The sequence below is a fragment of the Dryobates pubescens genome, chromosome 1 (assembly GCF_014839835.1).
Source record: "Dryobates pubescens isolate bDryPub1 chromosome 1, bDryPub1.pri, whole genome shotgun sequence".
Classification (NCBI taxonomy): Eukaryota; Metazoa; Chordata; class Aves; order Piciformes; family Picidae; genus Dryobates; species Dryobates pubescens.
In genome coordinates this window covers 41,460,922-41,487,265 of record NC_071612.1, presented here as the reverse complement: position 1 = coordinate 41,487,265, position 26,344 = coordinate 41,460,922, and the positions used below count along the sequence as shown (strand labels likewise).

General features: G+C 39.9%; 1 protein-coding gene across 1 annotated transcript; it reads left to right on the top strand.

The window, feature by feature from the left end:
- The first annotated feature begins 928 nt into the window (after positions 1–928).
- FGL1 (fibrinogen like 1) lies at positions 929–25,713 on the top strand. Its single transcript, XM_009904856.2, has 8 exons — positions 929–1,035; positions 11,454–11,529; positions 15,639–15,819; positions 18,202–18,361; positions 19,497–19,594; positions 20,785–20,873; positions 22,343–22,530; positions 25,314–25,713. Exons 2-8 carry the CDS (start codon positions 11,464–11,466, stop codon positions 25,471–25,473), a joined length of 942 nt encoding a protein of 313 aa, XP_009903158.1. The 5' UTR covers positions 929–1,035; positions 11,454–11,463; the 3' UTR covers positions 25,474–25,713.
- Positions 25,714–26,344: the final 631 nt, after the last annotated feature.

Below are 26,344 nucleotides of genomic sequence, written 5' to 3'. Positions count from 1 at the left end.
AATGACTTCCCTGCTCGTGCTGGCCACACTATTCCTAATGCAGGCCAGGATGCTGTTGGCCTTCTTGGCCACCTGGGCACACTGCTGGCTCATGTTTAGGCAACTGTTAACCAGCAGTTAATTAGTTGATGTAATTAATAAAGATCAATATTACCAGGTAAACAGATTCCAAATAATATACCAGAGATTATTCAGAAGAAATGTACAAGTATTAGTCTTCAAAAGGAAGTCAATGGTGTGAATGTTTGTCTTGTGGAACGTAAAACTCCTTTTACTGCTTTTGTTCAGTATTTCCTTAAGAGTTCATTTCTTCCAGCAGCATTCTTTTAAGCATACTTATTTATTGAACTTTTTTGGGAAGAGCCAACATAGAAGGAAGGCAAATGGCATTTTAAGATATTCTTTGATGTATTCATCTGTCTCTAAAATGCTGTCACTTAAATCATGTGTTTCTGAGTGTCTTCCAATTCAGCTTAAAAGCACTGACATCAGACAAGATTCTTTGTCCTTTTTTTCTTGGTCCCTTTGGCTTTGTCTGTACTGTTTATTACTTTGTTCTGGGTTTGTGGGGTTTTAACAGATATTTTATCACTTTTTAACATGTAACTTCCAGTCTGAGTGATTATGTTTTATTTCTAAATAAGTTGAGACAGTTATGCTCTCTACGTACGTCTGAAGCCTGAGAGATTTAGGCTTGGGATTCCAGAAAGCATTGGTATTCAGATGAATATCATGCTGAGAGTAGTTTTCTGGATCGGAGCAGTGAAAGGGAATGGATGGGTTTGTTTGGTTTGGTCTGTTTTTATTCCAGAAGTGTTGTGTTAGGCACAAAATTACCGTCTTCTTATGTTGCAACGTAGTCTTGATAACTGCAACTTCTCAGTAACATTCCTGCCCAGTGACTCATAGCAGATGTGAGCCTCAGCTCTTCAGAATTTAATAGCAAAAACAGTCGTGGCCGGGGAAGGGCTCTGGAGTTCTTTGCATCAGCTTAAGAAGATTTAACAACTTTTGAGTTCTGTCCAGAGGGTAAAGGTAAACATTTTATGTAACTGTGAGGGAAAAAAAGAAGAATTTGGGGTAATTGTTATAGATCTGGTTTAAAAGCAATATGTTTTTGAAGGCCGTAGAACTCATACTATATTGCTAATGATATATGAATGTTTTAGCAGGATCTAGCTATTTTGCTATGACATCTAGTTAATAAGACCTCATATTCAAATCTGTAGTTTATAAACTTACAATAATGAATGGCTATATGAACAAGAGTGTTTTTCAAACCTGAAAGCACATAAAATAATGAATTCTGGCCCATTTTTGTAACACTACGTAATTAAAACAAAGCAAAATTTGTGCATCATTTTAATCATGAAAGCCAGTTTGAATTCTAAGAAATAGTTCTTATTGACACTGTATAGATGGAAATGGGCATGTGAATTCCATCTAGTTTGCTGTCTCTAGAATTCAGAAAACAGGCTGACAGTTCAGGATTTTAGTAGCACAGATTTTCTCTAATGCCATCAAGTCTATTTAGTAACTTGTTATTGGTAAACGTCAGATTAGGGGGAATTTGAATGTAAGATCAATTGAGTAGCATGTAAAGAAAGCCCAGGCAGAGAAGGAAAAAGGTACCTTTCCAGAACTTTTATTCCATAGCTTTGGAAAAATCTTTCTGTACAGCTTACAAGTGCACATTCCAGGTGTAATCTTTGAAGAGTAAATGAGTAATTTCATATGGATAGAATTTCAAGGTTTCACAAGAGCTGCCTTTAAGCTTTTATGTTATTAAAACAGAAAGTGATTTTTTGATTGTTTGTTTTGTTTTGTTTTGTTTCCCCCCATCTAACTGTTAAGGGCTTGTGTTTTCAACTTGAAAATATTACACAAAGTTTTTCTCACTCCGTCATGATGTCTGATAATTAATACACATTGCCTGCTGTCTGAGATTAAGATTTTCCTGGATAGGGATCTTCCCTGCACAAGTTTTGTTTCTTGTTTTTGTTAAACCAACACAGGTGTTACAACAAAAGACTTGGAAGTCTCTCAGCCCTTATTAACTCTTTGTACTCACTAGCATCAATGACACAAAAATATTTGCTAAGTTATGTGGTTGTTTTCATCCGTTGCATGTGTTCATTGAATATTGTTATTGCATAGTGTATAAATGTTTAGCAGCAGTTGCATTCTCTCCCTACATTTTAAATTATTCCTTACCCTCCACATAACATTTCTGAAAATGGTAAATATTTAAAGGAGCTGAGAAATTAGTTTAAGAAACTGACTTTAACAGCAGTCTTCCTAGAGCAAGATTTTAAGCTTCCTTTCAGCAGAACTTTAGCCTTTCATACTACCAAAGAGCATGGATGTACACTTTCAGAGAACTGTTACTAATATAATCTTTTCTGAAACTTTCTGGAAAAATGTGGAAAGATAGTTACCCATATTAGTTCTGAGACTGAATCCATTGATTCAGTTAGTGTAGTGAAAAGCACTTTGAACATATAAGGGGGTTGACCCTATTTACTACTTTTGTTATCATTATAGAATTAACCACTCAGTCAATCTCGTGTCACTGCAACTCTCAAATCAGGTTAACCATGGGAGTTTGCACCCACACAAGCTACTTCTCCTCCCAGGATCAGCACTGCTCACTGTCTTCTACCTTGTCTGGGTCTCACCACTCTGGGCAGTGACAGAAGCAGAGTAACACTGTGAGCTCAGCCATTTTCTTTCACAGCTTGCATTTCCATGTCCTAGTCTTGACCTTCCAGATTGGGAGCACAACAGTACCAAGATTTTGGTCATGCCAACCCTTGTTCCTACTTCAGGGCAACTTTGTGGTTCTTTTTTTTGTCCTGTGTTCTTTCTGTTTCAAAGTCATCAGCCTAGTTGTGGTGGGTTGAGAGAGGGCTTAGCTCTCCCTCCTCCACAGAGTAAGAAACCACAGCTAACTCAGTCGAAGAGCAAAAGCTATATATTTACAAGCATGTATGGAAAGCAGGTTATATATAACACAATATATACAGGTATTTACAATATATACACAGAAATACACAGCAAAGACAAATAACACAACAAAAATCCCTCCCTGAGGGAGGGATCCCCTCTTTGGAACCCCCTCTCTCCCCCCCTTACCTCCCTTTTTCCCCAAAAAGGGGTTAGAGAGAGAGAAAGGCAAGTTACTAAGGAAAAGAGTTGTTAGCAAGCTTCAAAAGCCCATGCAGGATTAGTGTTTGCTTATCTGAAGGCCAAGTCCAGCAGTTCGCAGAAGAAGCAGGCAGGGAGAACAGGCTGAAACACCAAACTCCCCCAACTCCCAAACCCAACAGAACTGAGGAAAAAATTTTCCAACCGCTTCACAATCTAAAGCTGAATTTTTGTTTATCAACCAATGAAATTCGTTTAGAATATCAGAATGTTTTGGTTCTAGTACCAAAAACATTAGCCAGTGTGTTCCAGCAGTGTTTGTTCTTAAAGGCACAGCCTCAAACGACCACAGTCCACCCCTTTCTAAACAATTTCATTGGCTGTTCGTACTGTTCATCCAATCCAGAACAATATTTACAGTTCGTAAGTTAAGTTCATCGTCCATTCCGGCTATACTCAGATGTAGATGATTCAGAAGTCCAAGAAAATCCAAAATCAAGAAAATGGAAAACAGTTTGTCTCTCCGCAGACGAAGCGAAGAAAAAGGGAAACAGGGACTCAGGGACTCTCAGTTGACTCAGGGCTCTCAGGGTTCTCAGGGTTCGTGCACCGTAGATTCCTCAGGGATTCTTCCTTTGGACGCGTTGTAGCTGTACAACAGTCTGAAATTAAATTCTGTCAGCTAAAGTTAAATCTCTTTGTGGAATACACTGAATTTCACCATTCTCTTGCATTACCCAATAAGTGTGACCCGGACCTTCTGCTGAAACCACCCCTCGGACAGGTTTAGCCTCTCCTGAGGGTGAAAATACCCAAACAGTTTTACCTAACAGATTCTTTTCCCTAACAACAGGAACTCTATCACCTTCTACTTTCTGTAGCAGATCAGAATGTGCAGGTCCAGCTCGGTTCACTGAACCTCTACTGTTCACCAGCCAGGTTGCTTGTGCTAAATGTTTCTCCCAGTTTTTCAAAGATCCACCTCCCATGGCTTTGAGAGTGGTCTTCAACAAACCGTTGTAGCGTTCAATCTTCCCTGCAGCTGGTGCATAGTAAGGAATATGGAAAATCCACTCAATACCGTGCTCTTTTGCCCAGCTCTTTACAAGGTTGTTCTTGAAGTGAGTTCCGTTGTCTGACTCAATCCTCTCTGGAGTTCCGTGTCTCCACAGGATCTGTCTCTCCAGACCGAGAATGGTGTTGCGTGCAGTTGCATGTGGGACTGCGTAAGTTTCCAGCCATCCAGTGTTCGCCTCTACCATAGTAAGCACGTACTGCTTACCAGAACGAGAACGTGGTAGAGTGATGTAGTCAATCTGCCAAGCTTCACCATACCTGTATTTGGACCATCTGTCACCATACCACAAGGGCTTAATTCTCTTTGCCTGCTTAATAGCAGCACAAATGTCACAGTCATGGATGACTTGTGTGATGGCATCCATGGAAATGTCTATGGATCTGTCACGAGCCCATTGGTATGTTGCATCTCTGCCTTGATGTCCTGACGAATCGTGAGCCCACCGAGCTAAGAATATCTCACCTCGGTGTTTCCAGTCGAGATCAAGTTCAGAGTCCTTGTCTACTTGAGAAACTCTTGCAGCTAGATCTGCCTGATGGTTGTGCTGCTGTTCCTCAGTAGCTTTGCTCTTGGGAATGTGAGCATCAATGTGTCTCACTTTCACTGGAATTCTCTCGATTCGATCAGCAATGTCTTGCCACAGTTCAGCTGCCCAGATGGGTTTTCCTTTCCTCTGCCAGCCATTCTTTTTCCAGTTCTTTAGCCAACCCCATAGAGCATTGGCTACCATCCATGAGTCGGTGTAGAGATAAAGCTTTGGCCATCTCTCACGTTCAGCCACGTCGAGAGCTAGCTGGACAGCTTTTACCTCTGCAAACTGACTGGATTCTCCTTCTCCATCCTTCGCCTCTGCAACTCGGCGTGTTGGACTCCACACGGCAGACTTCCACCTTCGCTTGTTCCCGACGAGACGACAGGAACCGTCTGTGAACAAAGCATATTTCTTTTCATCATCAGAAAGGTCATTGTAAGGAGGAGCTTCCTCAGCACGAGTTACTCTCTCCTCTGGAGGTTTAGCACAGTTGGTATCTTCAGGCCAACTTGAGATCACCTCCACCAGACCAGGTCTTTCAAGATTTCCCATTCGAGCTCTCTGTGTTATCAGGGCCATCCACTTAGACCAGGTGGAATCTGTGGCATGATGTGGTGTGGAACCTTTGCCTTTGAACATCCAATTCAAAACTGGCAATCTGGGAGCTAGGAGAAGTTGTGACTCAGTTCCAATTACTTCAGAAGCTGCTTTCACTCCTTCATAGGCAGCTAGAATCTCTTTCTCTGTTGGAGTGTAATTAGCCTCTGAACCTCTGTAACCTCGACTCCAGAAACCAAGAGGTCGTCCACGTGTCTCACCTGGAGCTTTTTGCCACAAGCACCAGGTTGGACCATTGTCACCTGCAGCCGTGTACAAAATGTTCTTAATGTCTGGACCATCTCGCACAGGTCCCAGACCCACTGCTTGGACTACTTCTTGCTTTATCTGGTCAAAGGCTGCTTGTTGTTCAGGTCCCCAGTGGAAACTGTTCCTCTTTCGAGTCACATCATACAGAGGTTTCACAATCTGACTGTATCCAGGAATGTGTAGTCTCCAAAATCCCACTATCCCCAAGAAACGTAGAGTTTCTTGCTTGTTCGTGGGATTTGCCATGGTAGAGACTCTATTTACCACATCCACTGGAATGTGTCGGCGTCCATCCTGCCACTGCACTCCCAGAAACTGGATCTCTGTGGTAGGACCTTTCACTTTGTCTCTCTTGATGGCAAAACCTGCATTCAGGAGAATGTCCATGATTTTGTTACCTTTCTCGAAGACTTCCTCAGCAGTTTTACCCCAGACGATGATATCATCGATGAACTGGATGTGTTCTGGAGCACCACCTTCCTCCAGAGCATCATGGATTACTGCATGACAGATGCTGGAGCTGTGGATCCAGCCCATTGGCAGTCTGTTGAAAGTGTACTGGATTCCTCTCCAGGTGAAAGCAAACTGAGGCCTGCATTCCTCTGCTATGGGAATAGAGAAGAAGGCATTAGCAATGTCTATGGTAGCATACCATTTGGCCTCTTTGGATTCCAGCTCATACTGGAGTTCCATCATGTCTGGTACTGCTGCACTCATAGGCGGAGTTACTTCATTCAGGGCTCGGTAGTCCACTGTCAGACGCCAGTCTCCATTCGGCTTTCGCACAGGCCACACTGGACTGTTGAAAGGTGAATGAGTTTTGCTGATGACTTTCTGACTCTCCAACTGACGAATCAGATTCTGGATGGGCAACAAAGAGTCACGGTTGGTTCTGTATTGTCTGTGATGCACAGTCCGAGAAGCAACCGGCAACTTAATGTCCTGAATCTTGTGTTGTCCCACAACTGCAGATTCATCAGAGAGTTCAGGTCTAGCAGACAGTTTCAGCTTTTGTCCATCAATTTCTACAGAAGCTACTCCAAAAGCCCATTTGTAACCTTTAGGGTCTTTGAAACGCCCTTCTCTCAGAAAATCAATTCCCAAAATACAAGGTGCATCAGGTCCGGTCACAACTGTATGCTTTTTCCATTGTTTACCAGTTAAGCTTATATTAACCTCCACTTTACTTAACTCTTGAGATCCACCAGTGACTCCCAGAATAGTTATGGACTCTGATCCCTGATAATTTGATGGCAATATGGTGCACTGAGCTCCTGTGTCAACCAAGGCCCTGTACTTCTGAAAGTGTGAAGTGCCAGGCCACTGGATGTACACATCCCAATAGATTCTGTTATCTGTATTACCCCTCTCCTCCCCCTGGCGGGAGGCAGGGCACCCCTAGTTATGGGGAACATGTCCACAGGTGCAACGAGCACACTGTGCAGTGTTAGAACTGGAGCCACTGTTGGAGCTACTAGAGTTGTCCTGGGGAACTGTAGAAGTAACAGCTACCCTTCTGGTATTGCTACCTCGGGTTCTGCCACTTTGCAGTTCTCTCAGTCTCCTGAAAAGATTAGAAGTTGGTTGACCATCCCACCTGTTCATGTTCTCACCAAACTGATCACGCAGGGTAATCCAAATAGTCCTACGTGACTGCCTTGGTGGTCTGTTTTGGTTTGATCTGTTTTGGAATGACCTCCTTGGAGGATGTCTATTCCTCACAGATGAAACCTGTACCCACCTGGAGGAAGAATTGGAATCATCTCTTTGTGCCAATTGGGAGATGGTGTTTTTAAATTCATCCTTCAGCTCTTTCATGCAATTCTCCAGTTTTCCAGACAGAGTTTCAATGGCTGAAACCAAAGAAACACGTGTCATGCTATCATCCAATTGTCTCAATTGATCAGTGAATTGGCCAACCGTAAGAGGAGCTCCACCATAATTTCTTGCTACAATTCTGCTTGCCAGAATGTTTGCATAATTGGAAGGAGCAAGCTTGATGAGCTTTTTAGTAAGACCATTTCCTACAGGAACATCATCAGGATTCAGAGATTCATGTTCACCATAGAGTACCTCTCTAACAGCAAATTCTCTCAGACGCTTGATTCCCTCATCTATGGTAGTCCAGGGCTTAGGATTCCATGGAAGATCATCTCGGGAAGGGTATCTCATGAGAACCGCCATTAGAAGGCGTATCCACAGATTAACCTTACCGAGAGCCTTGCCTAGATGTCTATCTATTCCATTATCCTTCGAGAGAGTTCCTAGCTGGGCTGCTGACTTGTCTCCAACCATTAGAGCTGGAGCACCTGTATCATAGCATCTACCAAGCCAAGCGAGAACTGGCTCCTTATCTGCTCTGAGATAGTCTTTTCTTACATTTCTAAGCTCCTCCCGGGGTGAAGAGCAGTCGGTTATGTCATCTTGTTCTTGCTCCTCTGCCTCCTGTTCCTCAACTTGTGGTCCCAACAACCTCTCAAAGATCCCTTTAAGCTGAGAAGCACCACCACTAGCTGCTGTCCTACCAAGAGATGCATCTCGATCCTCTGATGATCTCAATAACTCAGCTATATTTTTAAGACAGATTTTCTCTTCCTCCCCAGCAGAAGAACCTTGCTGTGCATCCCCGTCAGCTCCTGAATCAGCTTTAGTCTTACCCTTCCTTGTTGTTAAAACTGCTACTTGCTTTACTGGAGCTGTGTTTGGGTTTCCAGCTGCCTTATTATCAGAAGCTGATAAGCTTTGAGACAGATTAGTTGCTTTGGAGGACGCTTCCGCTCCTGCCATGGAAGAAGGAGGAAATGACTTTGCCTCGTTAATGGTGGCTGCCTGGGACACAGGAGCCGCCATGTTTGGGGCTACTGTAGCCCCTGGCTGCTTGCCAGAATCATCACCATTGCTATTCAGAGCTGCCTTGCCGATTGACTTTTTAGCTTTATCTTTAACTGACACAGATTCTCCATTATCATCCTCACTGGATGTTCCTGAAACAGAGCCAGGGTGGTGTTTTCGTCTCTTTGCCCTCCGTTTTATAACAAAACATGCCTTGGACACTTTTTTCTCCCGGTACAGTGCTACCAACAAATACACATTAATTATCATCATCAGCAGGACTACACACATCAAGAAAATCAGCTTTGGATCCCAGCCATCACTTAAAATTACCCTTTCACCGAGCGGAATCTTAAACTCTTTTATCTCAATAGGGAGTGTGCTAGATGTAACATTCCTGTACTTTTTAACATAAAAGAATTCCAGGCACTGATCATACAGGAGCCGAATCTTGTACTTAAACCACAAATATAATTTTTGCATTATATATTTACCTATCTTATCGATAATCATACCCAGGCAATACTTGTAGATCAATACACCAAAGACCGAGAAGAACAGACGCTCAAAAAGCCAAAACACCTTCATGTTTGCTCGTTCGACTTAAGCAAGCAATAAATCAAACTAATTTGTCAGCAAGCCCCACGTTGGGCGCCAATAAATGTGGTGGGTTGAGAGAGGGCTTAGCTCTCCCTCCTCCACAGAGTAAGAAACCACAGCTAACTCAGTCGAAGAGCAAAAGCTATATATTTACAAGCATGTATGGAAAGCAGGTTATATATAACACAATATATACAGGTATTTACAATATATACACAGAAATACACAGCAAAGACAAATAACACAACAAAAATCCCTCCCTGAGGGAGGGATCCCCTCTTTGGAACCCCCTCTCTCCCCCCCTTACCTCCCTTTTTCCCCAAAAAGGGGTTAGAGAGAGAGAAAGGCAAGTTACTAAGGAAAAGAGTTGTTAGCAAGCTTCAAAAGCCCATGCAGGATTAGTGTTTGCTTATCTGAAGGCCAAGTCCAGCAGTTCGCAGAAGAAGCAGGCAGGGAGAACAGGCTGAAACACCAAACTCCCCCAACTCCCAAACCCAACAGAACTGAGGAAAAAATTTTCCAACCGCTTCACAATCTAAAGCTGAATTTTTGTTTATCAACCAATGAAATTCGTTTAGAATATCAGAATGTTTTGGTTCTAGTACCAAAAACATTAGCCAGTGTGTTCCAGCAGTGTTTGTTCTTAAAGGCACAGCCTCAAACGACCACACTAGTATAGTGCTTTCCACCTTAATGACACATGCTGCATATGTCCAAAATACTGTAAAAAAGCCTTCTGAGCTGTCTTGTGACATCAGTCAATAGGTAGAGTATCCTCAACAACTTCTGTCTACATCACTGCACTGCAAGAAGTGGTATAGTGAGCTTTATACAGATACACCTGGGTTTCACAGGTCTGTGCTTTCAAATATGATGCTTTCAAACCAGCAAAACTCAGAACTAAAACCAAACCAAATTTCCCTTATTTAAATAAGATAAGCATAATTTACAAAAGCATCCTAAGTATTTTGTAGGTAGGTGTTGAAAACCTGAAGTTTGGCTGAGCTGTCATTTGTTCTCTTGCATGAGATTTTCAGGTATTGTTGAAAGTAAAGTTGGTCACGTCCAATTTTACAAGAACTTAAAATCATTTTCCCCATAAGAACCTTGATTATCTTCATACAGTAAAAGCACAGTTTGCCCACATTCCATTAGTGTTTTATATTCATTTTATATTCATGTAGAAACATGAGTGGAAATTTCCATAAAGTTGTTCCAATAAGCACAAACTGGCATTGATTCATTAATCATAGGATCATAGAATGGACCTCCACAGAAGGGACCTCCAAAGGTCATCTGGTCCAACCCCCCTCTGCAGGAAGCAGAGGCATCCTCAACTAGATCAGGTTGCCCAGAGACCTGTTGAGCCTCACCTTGAATCCTCACCACCTCATCTTCCAGGGGTGAGGCCTCAACTACCTCCCTGGGCAACCTGTTCCAGTGTTTGGCTACCCTCATGATAAAGAACTTGTTCCTAAATCTCTACTATAGGTCTTATGCTTTGTCTAACCACAAAGGTTTTAACATATGCATATATAATTTAGTTTATTAAGTAGAAAAAGAAGAGTGGACACATATCTTGTCTTAAACAGGCTTTACTATCTGCTAAATGAAGATATTTTAAGTTAAATAAATAAAAATAAACATTTTTCAATTGATAGCTTGCTGCAGTTCAAGCAGTTTAGAATTGGCTAATGTATAAACTATGTAAATATTCTAGTAATTGGAGGCCTTGATTTCTTGTCTATGAGCTGAAAATCTACCTCATAAAATTTTAAGTTATATCAGCTAACATTTGCAGGCAGTGAGATACAATGATGATTTTTTTTTGGGCATATAAAATAATTTTCACATGAAAAAAGAGGATTTTAAATGCTGTGGTTGATACAATACAAAATATGCATAGCTATCAGTTAAAAAATATCATCCTTGTTGCAACTGGAATAAAAGCTGGTAACTACTATGCCTTTTTTTGTGGTTTTTAATTATAACAGGAAAATTATCTCCATCCTCTTCTAGCGCATAAAGGTTGCACAAATCTTTAGTTCAAGGGCTACTAGCCTGATTCAGGCTTCAGTTACTAGAATACAACAGAGAGTTTTCTTCCTTTAAAGGGCCAACAAGAAATAATGCCCTGACTTTCAGAGCATTTTAAAATTACATTTTGCTTTTGTCTTTATGTGGGTTTGAATCTTGAATAGCTGTCCTAAAATACATGGAGAGCTCTGAGACAAAGTGGTCCAAAAGGACAAATTCTGGTTTTACTGGGTTTTGGAGCTGTGCTTGATCAGACAGCCAGGTTAAATCAATTATTTTGGATAAAATTGAAGATGTCTTGTATTAAAGCAACATTTCATTTTAGTATTTAACTAATAGTTTTGTTCCTCTACTTCACAGGTTCCAAAGAATGAAGATTTTGATACTGATTGACTTTGTCCTTGCAGCTAGCTTGATGGATGCCATTGGCAGCTCTGTAAGTTGTGGTAATTAGATTTGCCTATAGAATTTATTCTGAATGTTTCATAGAATCATAGAATCAACCAGGTTGGAAAAGACCTCAGAGATCATCAAGTCCAACCTATTACCAAATACCTAACACCTCATGACTAATTAAACCATGGCTTCAAGTGCTATGTCCAATCCTTTTTTGAACACCTCCAGGGACAGTGACTCCACCACCTCTGTGGGCAGCCCATTCCAATGGTCAATAACTCTTTCTGTGAAGAACTTCCTGCTAACATCCAACCTAAACCTCCCCTGGTGCAACTTGAGACTGTGTCCTCTTGTTCTGGTGCTGGTTGCCTTGGAGAAGAGACCAACCCCCACCTGGCTACAACCTCTTTTTAGGTAGTTGTAGACAGCAATAAGGTCTCCCCTGAGCCTCCTCTTCTCCAGGCTAAACAACCCCAACTCCCTCAGCCTTTCCTCACAGGGCTTGTGCTCCAAACCCCTCACCAGTTTTGTTGCCCTTCTCTGGACACATTCCAGCAACTCAACATCTTTCCTAAACTGAGGGGCCCAGAACTGGACACAGGACTCAAGGTGTGGCCTAACCAGTGCGGAGTACAGGGGCAGAATGACCTCCCTGCTCCTGCTGGCCACACTGTCCCTGATACAAGCCAGGATACCATTGGCCACCTGGGCACACTGCAGGCTCATGTTCAGCCTACTGTCAACCAGTACCTCCAGGTCCCTTTCTGCCTGGCTGATCTCCAGCCACTCTGTCCACAGCCTGTAGCACTGCATTGGGTTGTTGTGGCCAATGTGTAGAACCTGGCACTTAGATGTGTTAAATCTCATGCCCTTGGACTTTGCCCATTTGTCCAGCCAGTCAAGGTCCCTCTGGAGAGCCCTTCTACCTTCTAACAGATCCACACCTGCCCCCATCTTGGTGTCATCTGCAAACTTACTAATGGTGGACTCAATCCCCTCATGCAGATCATCAATAAAGATATTGAATAGGCCCAACACTGATCCCTGGGGGACACCACTACTGTCTGGCTGCCAGCTGGCAGTGGCACCATTCACCACTGCTCTTTGGGCTCAGCCATCCAGCCATCATACAATGTCCTTAGTGTCCTTAGTGTATCTGTGTTCTGGTCTTGATGGGACAGAATCCCAGGCCAGCCATGGGCTGCAGGCAATTAACAGTTTTGATTTAGCTAGGTCTGACTGACTTGAGTTGGCTCACAGATGTTACCTCAGCCCATGAGAGTTACACAGTATAAAGGAAGGAGTTTGCTGGTGAGAGTGGAGTTTTTTGGCTATATTTTTTTTAGCTTGGTCTTCTTGCTTTGGTTGTGCTGCACCCCTCTCCTGCTCTTCAGGGCTGCCTTCCTGCGTATTGTGACTGCTGCAGTTTTGTGGAGCTAAATATAACTTTGTATATTTTGCATTGGTACCACTATGCCTGTTTCATCAAATGTGTTTTGTGCTTTTATTTCAACCTGTGGATCTTCTCTCCTTTCCCTGATTCCATTTTACTGCTGGGGAAGGGTCACTGGGTGATAGAGTAGCTGCTGTAGCTTAGCCCCAGATACATGTTAAACTCTTGGCTATGTAGGTTAGCAGAACCTTTTATGGAAAAGAACAAAACTGATTTGGTCTGGAAATAACATCAAATGATGTTTAGTAGGAACAAGTTTCTGACAGAGAGGAAACAAATACATAAATACACAGTGGAATGACAAAGCAATAGCAGTGAAGACAGTAATGTCAGTTTGTTACTCTATCTGACATGAAATAGGAAGCAATAGAATATCTTTGCATTAACAGACACATTGTACAGAAGGCACACAAGGCAGTTAAATTATCATTCAGGAGTAACACAACTCAGAGTAACACCTTTAGTTTTGAGCAGCATACTTACAGAAGGCAAAACTCAAGCACTCCTAAAGCAGTGGCTGTAGTTCCAGTCAATGCCACTCAAAGAACATTTCTATCATATCTTAGCTTGCTCATTTGCTGTACAACTTTTTGTCAAACAGGATGCACAGCTTCATATTCTTTCTTGCTCTCATATTACTGTTATAATTCACATGTAGGAGCACTGATCAAAACTTCTTCATTCCTGGTTCCCAAAACCTTTTGCTGTGTATTCTGCCTCTCCAACAGAAAATGCAATACAATCACACTTCCTCCACTGCTTAAAAACTTCTCCAGTCCTGTGCTGCCTGTCTGGGCAGTCATTCCTAGTTTGATATTCAGGTTCTAACTAGCAGGGATCTAGGAGACTGCATTGTTACTTCTTAATTGCCTAGGTGGAAGTGGTTGCTGAATTTACAATTAGGTGAACATCATTGTTTGTGACATTATCTTTTGTTCAGATAAGTAGCTTTATAGGGGCAGGGTAGGAAGCACCTGCCTCTGCAATCACTTCTGCTCAGTGGAGAAAAATATTACTACTTTCTGCAGAAGCCTACCACCAAAAAGGTATTACAATGAAATGCATTTGATTTAATTTGATTATTCATTTAGCATATTCTGGGCTCTGGCTGACCCTGTGAATAAAAATTAAAAACATTCTGAAGTTTAAGTTTTCATACTTTAATCTCATTTAAAAACCTAATTTCATTACAGATTTTTGGGAGCTTATTTCAATTCTAAAAATGTAGGAAATAACACCCCAAATTTTCTATTTCTATAGTTTCCATAAAGTATTCAGACTTCAATTTATAGCATCAATTTTAATGGAAGGTCACTAGCTGCTAAATAATTCACAGAATAATGAGATCAAAATTGAATGCACATTAATTGAGGCAGCTGGTTAAATGTGGGGCCACATGTCCAAGAGCAGAGCTGTCAGCAGTTGTTAGATAATTGCTTCTCAATGTGTAGTGCAAACAGTTGCTAAACTGAAACAGAACAAGTTATGTTCAGTCTAGCTTCAGTCAGTGACCACTACCATCGACTAGAGATAGGCACAAATTCATGTGTGGGTTTGTTTTTTTTTTAGTATTTTGATATTACAATAGTTTAATTTTGGTCCATACCTAACAAAAGGAATAGCAATATGTTATAGTTGCTGACTCTCCTAACCCTAGGCTACATTTTGCTTCTTCATTAGTCTAGCTGAGCACTGGTTTAACTCCAATGATTTAAAAAGAGTTATACCCTGTGGAAAAAGTCTGGGAGTACATTAAAAGAACAATCTAGTAACCTGCAGACCTAAAAGGAACTTTGATCCACCTTGAAATTACACAGCTAACTTGTGACTGTCCCATGGTAAAAATAAGTGTGGAATTCCAAGTATGAAAACTGTTTTTGCTGTGCCACAGCAAGGCTTAATGGAATGAATCTGGACTTGACAGAAAGAAACCAATGGGGAGGCTGGAGTCAGAGAGGGAATGCAAAGAATTGTATGATACTACTTCTGTAGGCTACTTTCAGAACTCCATTTCTGTTCAGTCATTTGTTTCTTATGGTGTAGTTAGTCAGTATAGCTGGTGACACCTTGATTGTCACATACTATTTACCAGCACTGTGAGCTTAAATGCTTTTCATCAGGAAATTGTTATGTGTAATGTAGATATGTTCTTGGCAGTGGTAGGTTAACTCTTGGACTTGATCTCTAAGATCTCTCTGGTGACAGGAGCTGCCATATCCATGGTCCTCCAGGTCTTTCCTATTGTATTTTACCATATTCAAGGTTGTGAGTACTGTGTTAAGACTGTTACAGGCTAACCTTTTGAATAAACAAATACTTCAGTAAAACTGGTAAGTGTGGCATGATGGCTTCTTTATTACTTTTAATATGATTAGGATTAATGTTCAGTCTGACTGTTAACATGGAGATTTACTTCTACACTTAGCATTAGCTCATCAGACTGAGCCTGCAAATATTTTTTTTTATACATTTTTTTATTCACTATTCCTCAGCTTACCTATGCAGCTTTCCAGTTCTCCATGACTTTCTATTTACACCTAGGAACAGCCTGAGAATTTACAAAGACCTGTTAGGGTCACAAAAAAATTTTATTCAAGTACAATTTTATTTATGGGTTGGTTGGGGTTTTTTGTTTGTTCCATGTTAGATATGACCCCAAAATGTTGATTTACAGTGAGACATACTTTCCTCTCCAGGATCTACAGAACTGCTTTCAAGAGCATATACGACTTCAGGGCCAGGTGAGACTTCTGGAACATCGTGTGAAACAGCAGCAGTTAAAAATTATACAGCTTTTAGAGAAGAAAGAGATTCAGTACAGTGACAAAGGAGATGAAAACAATGTCATTGACTTGGGAGGAAAAAGACAGTATTCAGGTTAGAAATGAAGCTATTCTTTTCATTAGTATTCATTGTCATGATGCCCAGAAGCTTTAGCACAACTGGGCCCATTGACTCATTGTTTTAAAAGCTCATAGAATATTGTTCATTTAAAATGTAGTTTTCAGCTTTTACCTAGGCCTGCTGCCACAGGGTAAAACTGCTGATCTCACAGGGTATAAATCAAATGAGGATTGAAGCAGTTTGATTTATTAACAGCCCATAATTTAAAAAACATTGAACAATAAATTCAGAATAAATTTCAGCAATAAACCAGAAAAAAACACCAATAACAGAAATTTACAAAATGTTAATAAACAGTTACAGACTTCTAAACACCCTTCTTTGACTAATCTCAAAGTTCTAACCCACAGGGTCAGTTCACATTCACACATCCAGTGTCATGTGGGTTACAAGCCATACTGAATCTGTGCCAACCTGAGACACCCATATTCACTCATAAGCTTGCCATAATGGCATCTGCATCTTACTGTAATAATATTCTGTATGTTGCACCATTTTGACTGAGTTGGGATCACTTCAGGACATGACAGCTTCTGAAATACTGGTTTAAAGTTGCTTCTGTAATCTCATCAGCATTCTAGTGGTGATTTGTTCCCTCTGCATTTTAAGATGACTGAGTGTGTTAGCCTATAGCAGCTGGAGTTAGGCCCAAACTCTTAAAATAATAAAACACTAACCATAGTTAGATTGAAAATACAATTCTGGGGTCTGATCTTTGGATGGTGTGTATTTCTAGCTGTCCAGTGCTAGGGAGTCTAAACTTCTATAATTTTCAATAAATTTGATTGCATACACTTGTGGTGTTCATGCTGCTGGAATAAATCACAACATAATTACAATGCATCAAATGCTATAAAGCACTGTTAAAATTAAAAGCAGTTGTAGGTCTGACTAAGTTTGGCTGTACATTTATGTATTCAACATCCTGGGATACTTTTTAAATTATGTCTGACTCATTTGTTACTGGAAAAAAATTATTAAAACCACAGTTAGCTGAAAGGTTTTTGTCCTTTATTAGCATATGCCCAAGATTATTTTCTTAAAATGTGATTCTAAATAACAGATCTAAGTTGTTCCAGTTTCTGATTTATTTTTTTTCCCCCCAGTATATTTTTTTTTCACTTTCTTTACAGCTTGGGAAATGTGTTTCCCTATTGATACTGCATTATTTCATTCAAACTGCTGTAGCATTTTTAGGTCAACAGAGCTGCATAATTTTAAGTTAGATAGTGAGGGAGAAATTATATTATATACTTCCTAAAAATTTAAAACATTTAAGTGTTTTGCTAACCTACTAAGAAAATAATGGACAAGAATAGTTATTTTCTATAAGCCAATCAAATATTCTCTACAGAGGCAATTTAGGTGCTATCTAAATCATGTTTTCTATTAGAGTTTATTCAAATCCTGGTCTAGCTATTTGTTTTCTGTATAGACTGTTTATTTTCTGTGTCTGATCTTGACTGATGCTTTCACTGAGAAGAAATACAATAGTTCAGAAAGTTCTAAAGTGGTCTGGAAGTTCAGCCAACATGCTCATAAATGTTTTGGAAGATCTTACAATTAATCAGCCCTACCTTTGCCAGGAAAAACAGAAACCTTGACAATTATACTGCTTTCCTGTATGACTGCTTGATGGTAGATAGCATATAAACAAAGCACTCCTTTCATTTCTTAACTCCTGGAGGAAAAAAAGATTATATTATAGAATTACATTGCTATTATATTTTCAAGAGCTCTGAATTTTGCCATTGCTGCAAATACTGCTTACTTGTTAACACCAATGCAGACCAGACTGTAAATAGCATCAAGCCAAAGTGTAATCATTTTACACATACCCTGCACATTTGGTACAAGGATCAAGAGTATGAGATCTAGCAATTGTTTCCCTTCTCTAACACTGACGACTCCATATTCTTTTGGCAATCCTCTTGTGGATTTTCTGGACATAGAAATACATGTTTGCTTTTAAAAATTACTGTGTGTTTAATATGTAGAGAAATTTTCTGATTGTAACAGGATTCTAATGTGATGGTACTATTGTAAATGAAAAGTGACACCACTTAAATCAGAGGAATTATTTTGCTAGTCCAATGAAAACAAAAATTATAATATTTTATGGTAGGAAAAAACATAATATTATTCTAAAGAAATGTCCAAATAACTGTAGCATAGTAAAGTTTTAAAGCAACACAAATACAAGACAATGCCAAAAAGTGGTATAAATATTTGCAGAGATTTCCTTTGTAGTAGCCTGGTCCATAAGTGACTCTTCTATGACATGACTTGGTTTCTGATTTTGACAGTAAGTATAGGACTAAAAAAAGCTGTGTCCAATGAATGTTTTGTGAACAGATTGTGCAGAAATCTACAATGATGGCCATAAGCAAAGTGGATTTTATAAGATGAAACCTATCCAAAGTCCTACTGAATTCCTTGCCTTCTGTGACATGTCTGAAGGGGGTGGTTGGACTGTGTTTCAGAGACGTTCTGATGGCAGCCAGAATTTTGATAGGTAAGTACTAGTCATTAAAGTTGGAAACAAAGTGGAGAAACATTAAACCAAAAGAAGCTAAGTTAAATCTTAGCTTTATATAAATAAGTTGTTATCCCAGATAAAAGAGAAGATGGTTATTCTGTGGGACAGCCTCCAGATGAAATACCACTCTGGCTCTGGCTCTTTTTTGGGAGACATCTGGTCTTTTTCTGACAGCTTGTGCATTTTACATGAGGACACTTCAATGTCAAAGGCATTCAAATTTGTTGAAGCAAAAACTGTTAATGACAATTAAAGGACTAATTTCTCTTTTGCAAACAGTAGAAATCTAAAATAGTAAAAAATGTATGGAACCTGCTTGACCTGAAATACTGCCATCAAACAAGTATGAAAGAAAACTACCACAGAGTAATTTGTAGCTCATGGTAAAGTGTCTCCAGGAAAGATGAGATGGATGAGAACTTGATTTGTGGACACCTAATCTCTGTGTCTTTGCCAGGACTCAAGCTTTTTTTGGGAAACATTCAGAAGTTAAATTTTTGGTGCTGTAAGACATGAATAGAAAAACCCACAAACATTTCTAGATATTAGAAGTAACAAGAAAATGTCTAGAACCTCTGCTTTGCTCAATTTGCTTTTCACATATCTGCAGCCTCTGTTCATAATTACTGTAACTTTACAATACCTTTATGGAATGGAGAAGCAGTCCCCAGGGAAGGTGAAAATCTGCAATCCAGGCAAGAAACCTTTGCTGTTCTTAATTTATAGAAGATGGTCAGACAACCTATAGAAGCAACCTATAGCCTTTTGCAGTTGTTGCCACCACATCCTTCTCACCTGCCAGAGACTGCCAGCTATTGGCTGCTTTTTCTTGTGCTATAATAGACTGGACTATTTTTTTTCTGGTCTTAAAATGTACTAGTCTTAAACCACTTTGAATGTACCTCTTAGAACTATTATTTGGAGTAGAATTCAGTGTATTATGGGATTCAACCTTTTGCATGTGAAGAATAGAACTTTGGACTAGATTGTCTCCTGAGTTTCCTTCTAATTTGACTTATTCTGTGATATATGATTGTATGCTAAAATAAACATCCAAGCAACCAGGCTTTTTTTTTGTTTTTGCTAAATCAGTAATTTATACTCTTTTCAGAGTCTGGGCTGATTATGAAGAAGGCTTTGGAAATTTTGTTTTGGCAAATGGTGAATATTGGCTTGGAAATAGAAATCTTCATTATTTGACTAATCAAGGTAAGATTCATATTGTAACAATAGTCTTCTGTTTATGTTTTCTGGGCCATTTTTTGTTACCATTTTTGTTAGCATGAATCCTGAGTTCTGTTGTTAGTCTACATAAACTTCAGGTTGGAGAACAAACACATCTGAATATGTTTTCTAACAAAAGCTTCAAAATAGTTTTTGGGCCAGTGGTATGCAGGGACCTCCTGCAAATCAGGTAATAGTACAAGGGAGTGTACCTTAGAAAAGACCCATTTCACAGTCAGCATCACCAACAGTCTGAAAGAGTGATTGGCCATTGGAATGTGCTGCCCAGGGAGGTGGTGGAGTCACCATCACTGGAGGCGTTTAAGAAGAGACTGGATGAGGCACTTGTTGCCATGGGTTTAGTTGACTAGATGGTGTTGGGTGATAGGTTGGGCTCAATGATCTTGAAGGTCTTTTCCAACCTTGTTAATTCTATTCTATTCTATTCTATTCTATTCTATTCTATTCTATTCTATTCTATTCTATTCTATTCTATTCTATTCTATTCTATTCTATTCTATTCCAGAGTCAGGTACCAAGTCATTTAGTCAGGGCTGCACAGGCTATTACATGAAGGCAAATATAGTCCTGGTCCTGTTGATTAGACTACTCTTAGAAAGCTATTTTCATTCTTCCAGTAGTCACTCAATCTAAGACAGCTTCTGCCTTTCTATAGAATGCAACATATACAAAACTTACCCATTGATTTAGCCAGCTGATTCATATGGAAATCAATACAACCAGGATGTGGTCCTTGCTTAACTCTTTTATTTTCAGAGTATAAAAATCTAATTTTCTTAGGTGTATTCTTACTGATTCATTGATTCTCACTATCCTTTCATTACCACCTCAAATACCATACTAAAATATTAAGCCCATAAAGCATTTTTTCCCCCTGTTAGATCTTTTTAGTTAGATATGTTTGTCTACATTTGAAAATCTATATTGGAATAGTCCTAAAATTTTCTAAGCTGAATTAGGTGAATAAAGACAAAGAATAGCAAGACGTGTTTTAATATGTATAAAGAAAGAAGATAAAACCCCATAAAAGATGCTGTGAAGATAGAGATTACTGATAAAAACATAGTTACTATTTTAATATTTTACAACAATACTCTGTTCTGAAAAGTCATGATATAGTTTAACCAAAATAATTTGTTTTGTTGTTTCTTAAGGAAACTATACCTTGAGAATTGATTTAACTGATTTTGAAGGAGAACGGCGTTTTGCACAATATGCAAGATTCAGAGTTGCAAGTGAAGAGGTAATAAAATGCTAAATAATGGAGAGAGCTTTTAATGAAAATGTGGATTCTGTAGACAGATGTTAAACATGCATTTCCCCTGATTTTCATAAAGATTTGTGCAGAACTTATTATCATATTGTTTTTTCTTATGCTTGGAGTTTTCAAGTGGAATAATAGTGGTTTACACTGATACATCAGTTTTGTCCTGTTCAATATCTTTATTGATGATCTGGATGAGGGGGGTTGAGTCCATCATCAGTAAATTTGTAGATGACACCAAGCTGGGGGCAGGTGTGGAACTGTTAGAGGGTAGAAGGGCTCTGCAGGGGGACCTTGACCAGCTGGACAAATGGGCAGAGTCCAACATGATGGCATTTAACAAGTCCAAGCGCTGGGTGCTGCACTTTGGCTACAGCAACCCCATGCAGCACTACAGGCTGGGGTTGGAGTGGTTGGAGAACAGCCAGACAGAAAGGGATCTAGGGGTACTGATTGACAGCTGGCTGAACAAGAGCCAGCAGTGTGCCCAGGTGGCCAAGAAGGCCAACGGCATCCTGAACTGCATTAGGAATAGTGTGGCCAGCAGGAGCAGGGAAGTCATTGTGCCCCTGTACTCCGCACTGGTTAGGCCACACCTTGAGTACTGTGTCCAGTTCTGGGCCTCTCAGTTTAGGAAGGACATTGAGACTCTTGAATGTGTCCAGAGAAGGGCAACGAGGCTGGTGAGAGGCCTTGAGCACAGCCCTGTGAGGAGAGGCTGAGGGAGCTGGGATTGTTTAGCCTGGAGAAGAGGAGGCTCAGGGGAGACCTTATTGCTCTCTACAACTACCTGAGGGGAGGTTGTAGCCGGGGGAAGTTGGTCTCTTCTCCCAGGCAACCAGCACCAGAACAAGAGGACACAGTCTCAAACTGTGCCAGGGGATGTTTAGGCTGAAGGTGAGGAGAAAGTTCTTCACAGAGAGAGTTGTTAGACTTTGGAATTTGCTGCCCAGGGAGGTGGTGGAGTCACCATCCCTGGAGGTGTTTAAGAAGAGACTGGACATGGCACTTGGTGCCATCGTTTAGTAGTCATGAGGTGTTGGGTGACAGGTTGGACTTGATGATCTTTGAGGTCTCTTCCAACCTTATTGATTCTATGATTCTATAAGATACATGCATTGTAAAAGCAGGTTTTCTGTTTTTCTTGGCATTATCAAATAATAATGGTACACGATGTTTTGATTTTATATGTACTGCAAACTAACTGCAATATTGGTCTTATATTATTTATACATCAGGTTTTTCACAAATTTTACTCCTGGTAAGCATTTTTACAGCCCTTTATTATCTAGCACACAGTGTTTATGTGCCATGACATTTCTGAGCACAAAAATAGTAGCAAATGGAGCAGATTAGTTTCCTCTTCGTAGTTTTACTCTCTGACATGCTAAAAGTTGAAGCCATATTAGAATTTTTTTGTTTGCTTATTTCTTCACATTTTTCATTAGCATGCTTATGAGATGAGTTGTGGTGAATATTCTGGTACAGCTGGTGATTCCCTTACTGGCGGATTTCATCCTGAAGTAAAATGGTGGGCTGATCATCGAGGAATGAAATTCAGTACTAGAGACAGGGATAATGACAACTATGAAGGGAATTGTGCTGAAGAGGAAAAGTCTGGCTGGTGGTTTAACAGGTATTTTGATTTTGTATTGTCAACTATTCTCCTTTATGTGTATTCATACAATAATGACATATGGTAGAAGATAGGATTGGTGGTGTTCATTATATGCAATCTCCTATCAACCCCTACTAGAGATCTCAGTGCTGGTAAGACTGAGACTTGCCTTAGAAGGGACATCATCTACTGCACAGCTCAAATTGGTCTGTAATAATTGTATCTACCACAAGCTTTGTTCATTTTTATTAGACAGTAAGGAGGACATAATTCCACCCCTTTAAGGTAACCAATTTTCACACAAGTAGGTCATGTAGTTTGCAGATGTATCCCTGTTGTACTTCATTCTTGCATTTCTCCTGCATTACACTAGACCAGATGTGGCAGTACTGTGGAATATCTGACAAGTTAAGCTAGTGCTGGGTTATTAAGCCTCATTTTTTTTTCCACCTCAGTTCACAGAATCTAATTCGTTGTTTTTCCTTCTGTACCAAATGCATCCACTCTGTTTCTGTCAGTGAGCACAGCTGGACTGAGAAAAATTGTATTAAAATAGGATTCAATGAAAGAATTGTAAAATTCTACTTGCATACCAAATAGAAATTAAAAAGAAAAGCTAGAACTGGTAGTCTTAGCACTTCTGTATATGCAGCTATATTCTTCACCTCAATCAGATAAATGTAACCATGAAGAAAAACTCTGCAGTCTAGCTGTGTAATAAGAGAGGTTTAAGATACAGCTCAGGGAAGCACACTGCTCTCTCACTGTGATCTCAGTTCACTTGGCAAGAGCTGCCAGGCTGGATCAACTCCATTGTTTCTCTGTCGTGTCATTCTTTGTTTCTGCTTTTTTAACTCCTTATTTTCCAACTTCTGTTTCCATAGGTAGTCTGTGACCACCTTAACTGATATGATGTAGCTATTAACCCAATGGTTCCCATATAATTATTTAGATATTTGCACAGATAGTGGATCAGGAAAGTGTTTGAGACATATGGAAAACAAATTGCACGTAGACAAAGTTTTTTTGCAGTTCTCATAAAAAGTAAAATATAAAAGGGAAAGGCAACTGTGTTGGAGATCTTTTTTCCCCATGAAATCAGAACTTTTGTGGATATCTAGACCTCAAGTAGCATAAAACTCTGATACCATGCCATGGAGTTTATTAAGAGAGAATAACCAAATGCTTTTAGTCAAGTGAGTACATGTTTTTGTCTTTTAAAACTTTTTTTTTTAAAAAACTTGGATTAGTCTGGACAAAAGAATGACCTGTTTGCATAAGTAGCTGCACAGCAGAACGTGACAGTTATTAATACCTTGTACTTGCTGCTACATAACTACTAAAGATAGCTGACTTCTAGCAGGCTAGTTCCTATTATGGCTGTGTAGCTCATGCTTTTAAAGTGGCAGTCTCTCTGGATAATGAAAATGAGATCTGAGCTCCTTGTAGTGTTATTCCACTGCCTTGCTACTGACTTTAAGCCTAACATAAAAGTGAATACTGTAATAAGTGCAATATCCTTAAATCCTACCCGAAAGAACATTACTGGCAGAGAAAGGAAAGCACTCAGAACACATCTCTGTCATGCACAGATTAGCAAACACAGAAGGAATTAATGCTCTTGGCTGCTTTGTGTAGGAGCTCCCAGCTATGAAGGAATTTTTTATAGCCATCTCTATGCTATCTGGACTAATGAAATTCAGAAACACCCAGACAATAGGAAAACCAGGGGATGTGACATGAGAGGCCACATGGAAGTAGCTCAGATCTGGTTTAAAGCCACTGGTCTTGCTCCCACTCAGGAGTTGTTATTATGGACTTGTGCAGAAAAATGGCTTCTGCATACTTTGATAAACAAAGCTCTAGGAGAGCTTTTCAGCTTGGATCAACATCCGCAGAGCTGGGTTCACTCTGATACGACACCCAGATCAGCAGCTTTCTTGCATCCAGGGCATTGCAAAAGTCAGTAGGTTCATAACTGGTAAAAAGAGCTAACAAGTGTGGATAAACCAAGTCTAGTCATTACAGTGTGCTGCAGAAGACACAACTGGTTCACTCTCTATTTAGTCACATACCGATCTAAACTTCTTTCATGTAGAAACTGAATGAGTATCAAGGTTGTGCTGGTACCCATGCAAGGTTTTGGGCTTTTCCTAGGGTTCCTTTGTTTGTTTTGACCACTGTATTTAACAAACCATAAAAACATTCCTGCTACAGTGTGTTAAAGAACAGAAAAAGAAAAAAGAAAAACAAAGTCCTTTGTATAGCAAATTAAAATGGCAGCTCTGATGATCCAGATAATTGCTATACATATGCTGATTTGGCCAACAGATTTGATGTCCTTCTAAGCAGAAGTCCACAGTTGAATTGGTGGTATTCAAGTATTGTCATAAGAAACACCATGTGGAGTAGCTGTGAAATTTAAGAGAGGCTACTCTGGAACAGTAAAACCCAGAAGAGTATTTCTCTCCTAGAGTTTTGCTTGGTGTATGCCCTGTTGCCACACATGACCTGAACACCTCTGGAATAATTCTCCACTGAATCAGATTAACAGGCAAAACTTGGACAGCTAGTAATGTCGGAAGATGTGTGGAAAGAACAACAGAGATGGGAAGAGCATTTGCAGATGTGCCCTAATTAAACTGTTATTTTTAGGCACACTGAAGTTCACAAACACAAATGTTTACAGCTGTCAAACTGGGTTGTTATCAACATGACAAAAACCTTGGCTTACACAAAACCAGCAAACACAACTTTTCTGCAGGAAGCCGTATTTCTGTTTCCCTTTATTTTTCCACCAGGTGTCACTCTGCCAACTTGAACGGTCTGTACTACAAAGGCCCCTACACTGCAGAGACGGACAATGGCATCGTTTGGTACACTTGGCATGGGTGGTGGTATTCTCTGAAATCCGTTGTCATGAAGGTCAGACCAGCAGACTTTGACCATAATATTGTTTAAGTATTTCATTAAGACGATTTATTTAGTTAATCTCTTAGCAAATCAATCCAAATTAAAACAGATGGGCAGACTTTTGCTCTCAGACTTCTCATCTATGCATACATAAATCTGGAATAATTCCTCTGCAACCAGTAGTTTCATGAGATGTACAGAAGAAGACAATCTGGCCTGTGAATCTGTAAATACAAATACCAGTGCTAATATGTGTACAGGACTTTTAAAACAAAAGGCAGGACTTCACCTAGGAATGAGGACATCATCGACACCTTTAAAATAAAAATAAAAAATATTTCCAAAACCAAACTTAAACAATATTGTCTCTGTGTTGTTTCAAAAATGAAAATCAACTGTACTTATTACAACCAAGAAAAGTAATTACAAATGTAGGTCTGGTTTAGTCAGTGGATGGAACATACTTTATTAGGAATGATTCAAGGCTTTAGAAGTGAGCTATCTGTAAATCCTCTGTTTTGTTGCAGTCTACACAACATGTGCATACATAAAAAATATAATGAATGAAGAAGGGAACTAAAAGAAGAGAAGAGATGAAAGCTACAGCCAGTTCAATCCAGAAGTATATTGTCTGTTGTTGCTGAAACATTTCTAGGGCTAGTCACATCATTTTACGGAATCACAGAAAACATCCAGTTGGAAGATACCTCAAAGATTGTCAAGTCCAACCCTCAACCCCTCACTGAAGGGTCAACACTAAACCATGCCCCTAAGCACCAGGTCCACACAGTGCTTGAACACCTCCAGGGATGATGATTCTAGCACTGCCCTGGCCAGATCATTCAATGTTTGATAACCCTTTCAGTGAAGAGGTATTTCCTAATATCCAGCCTGGACCTCCCCAGGTGCACCAAGGAGA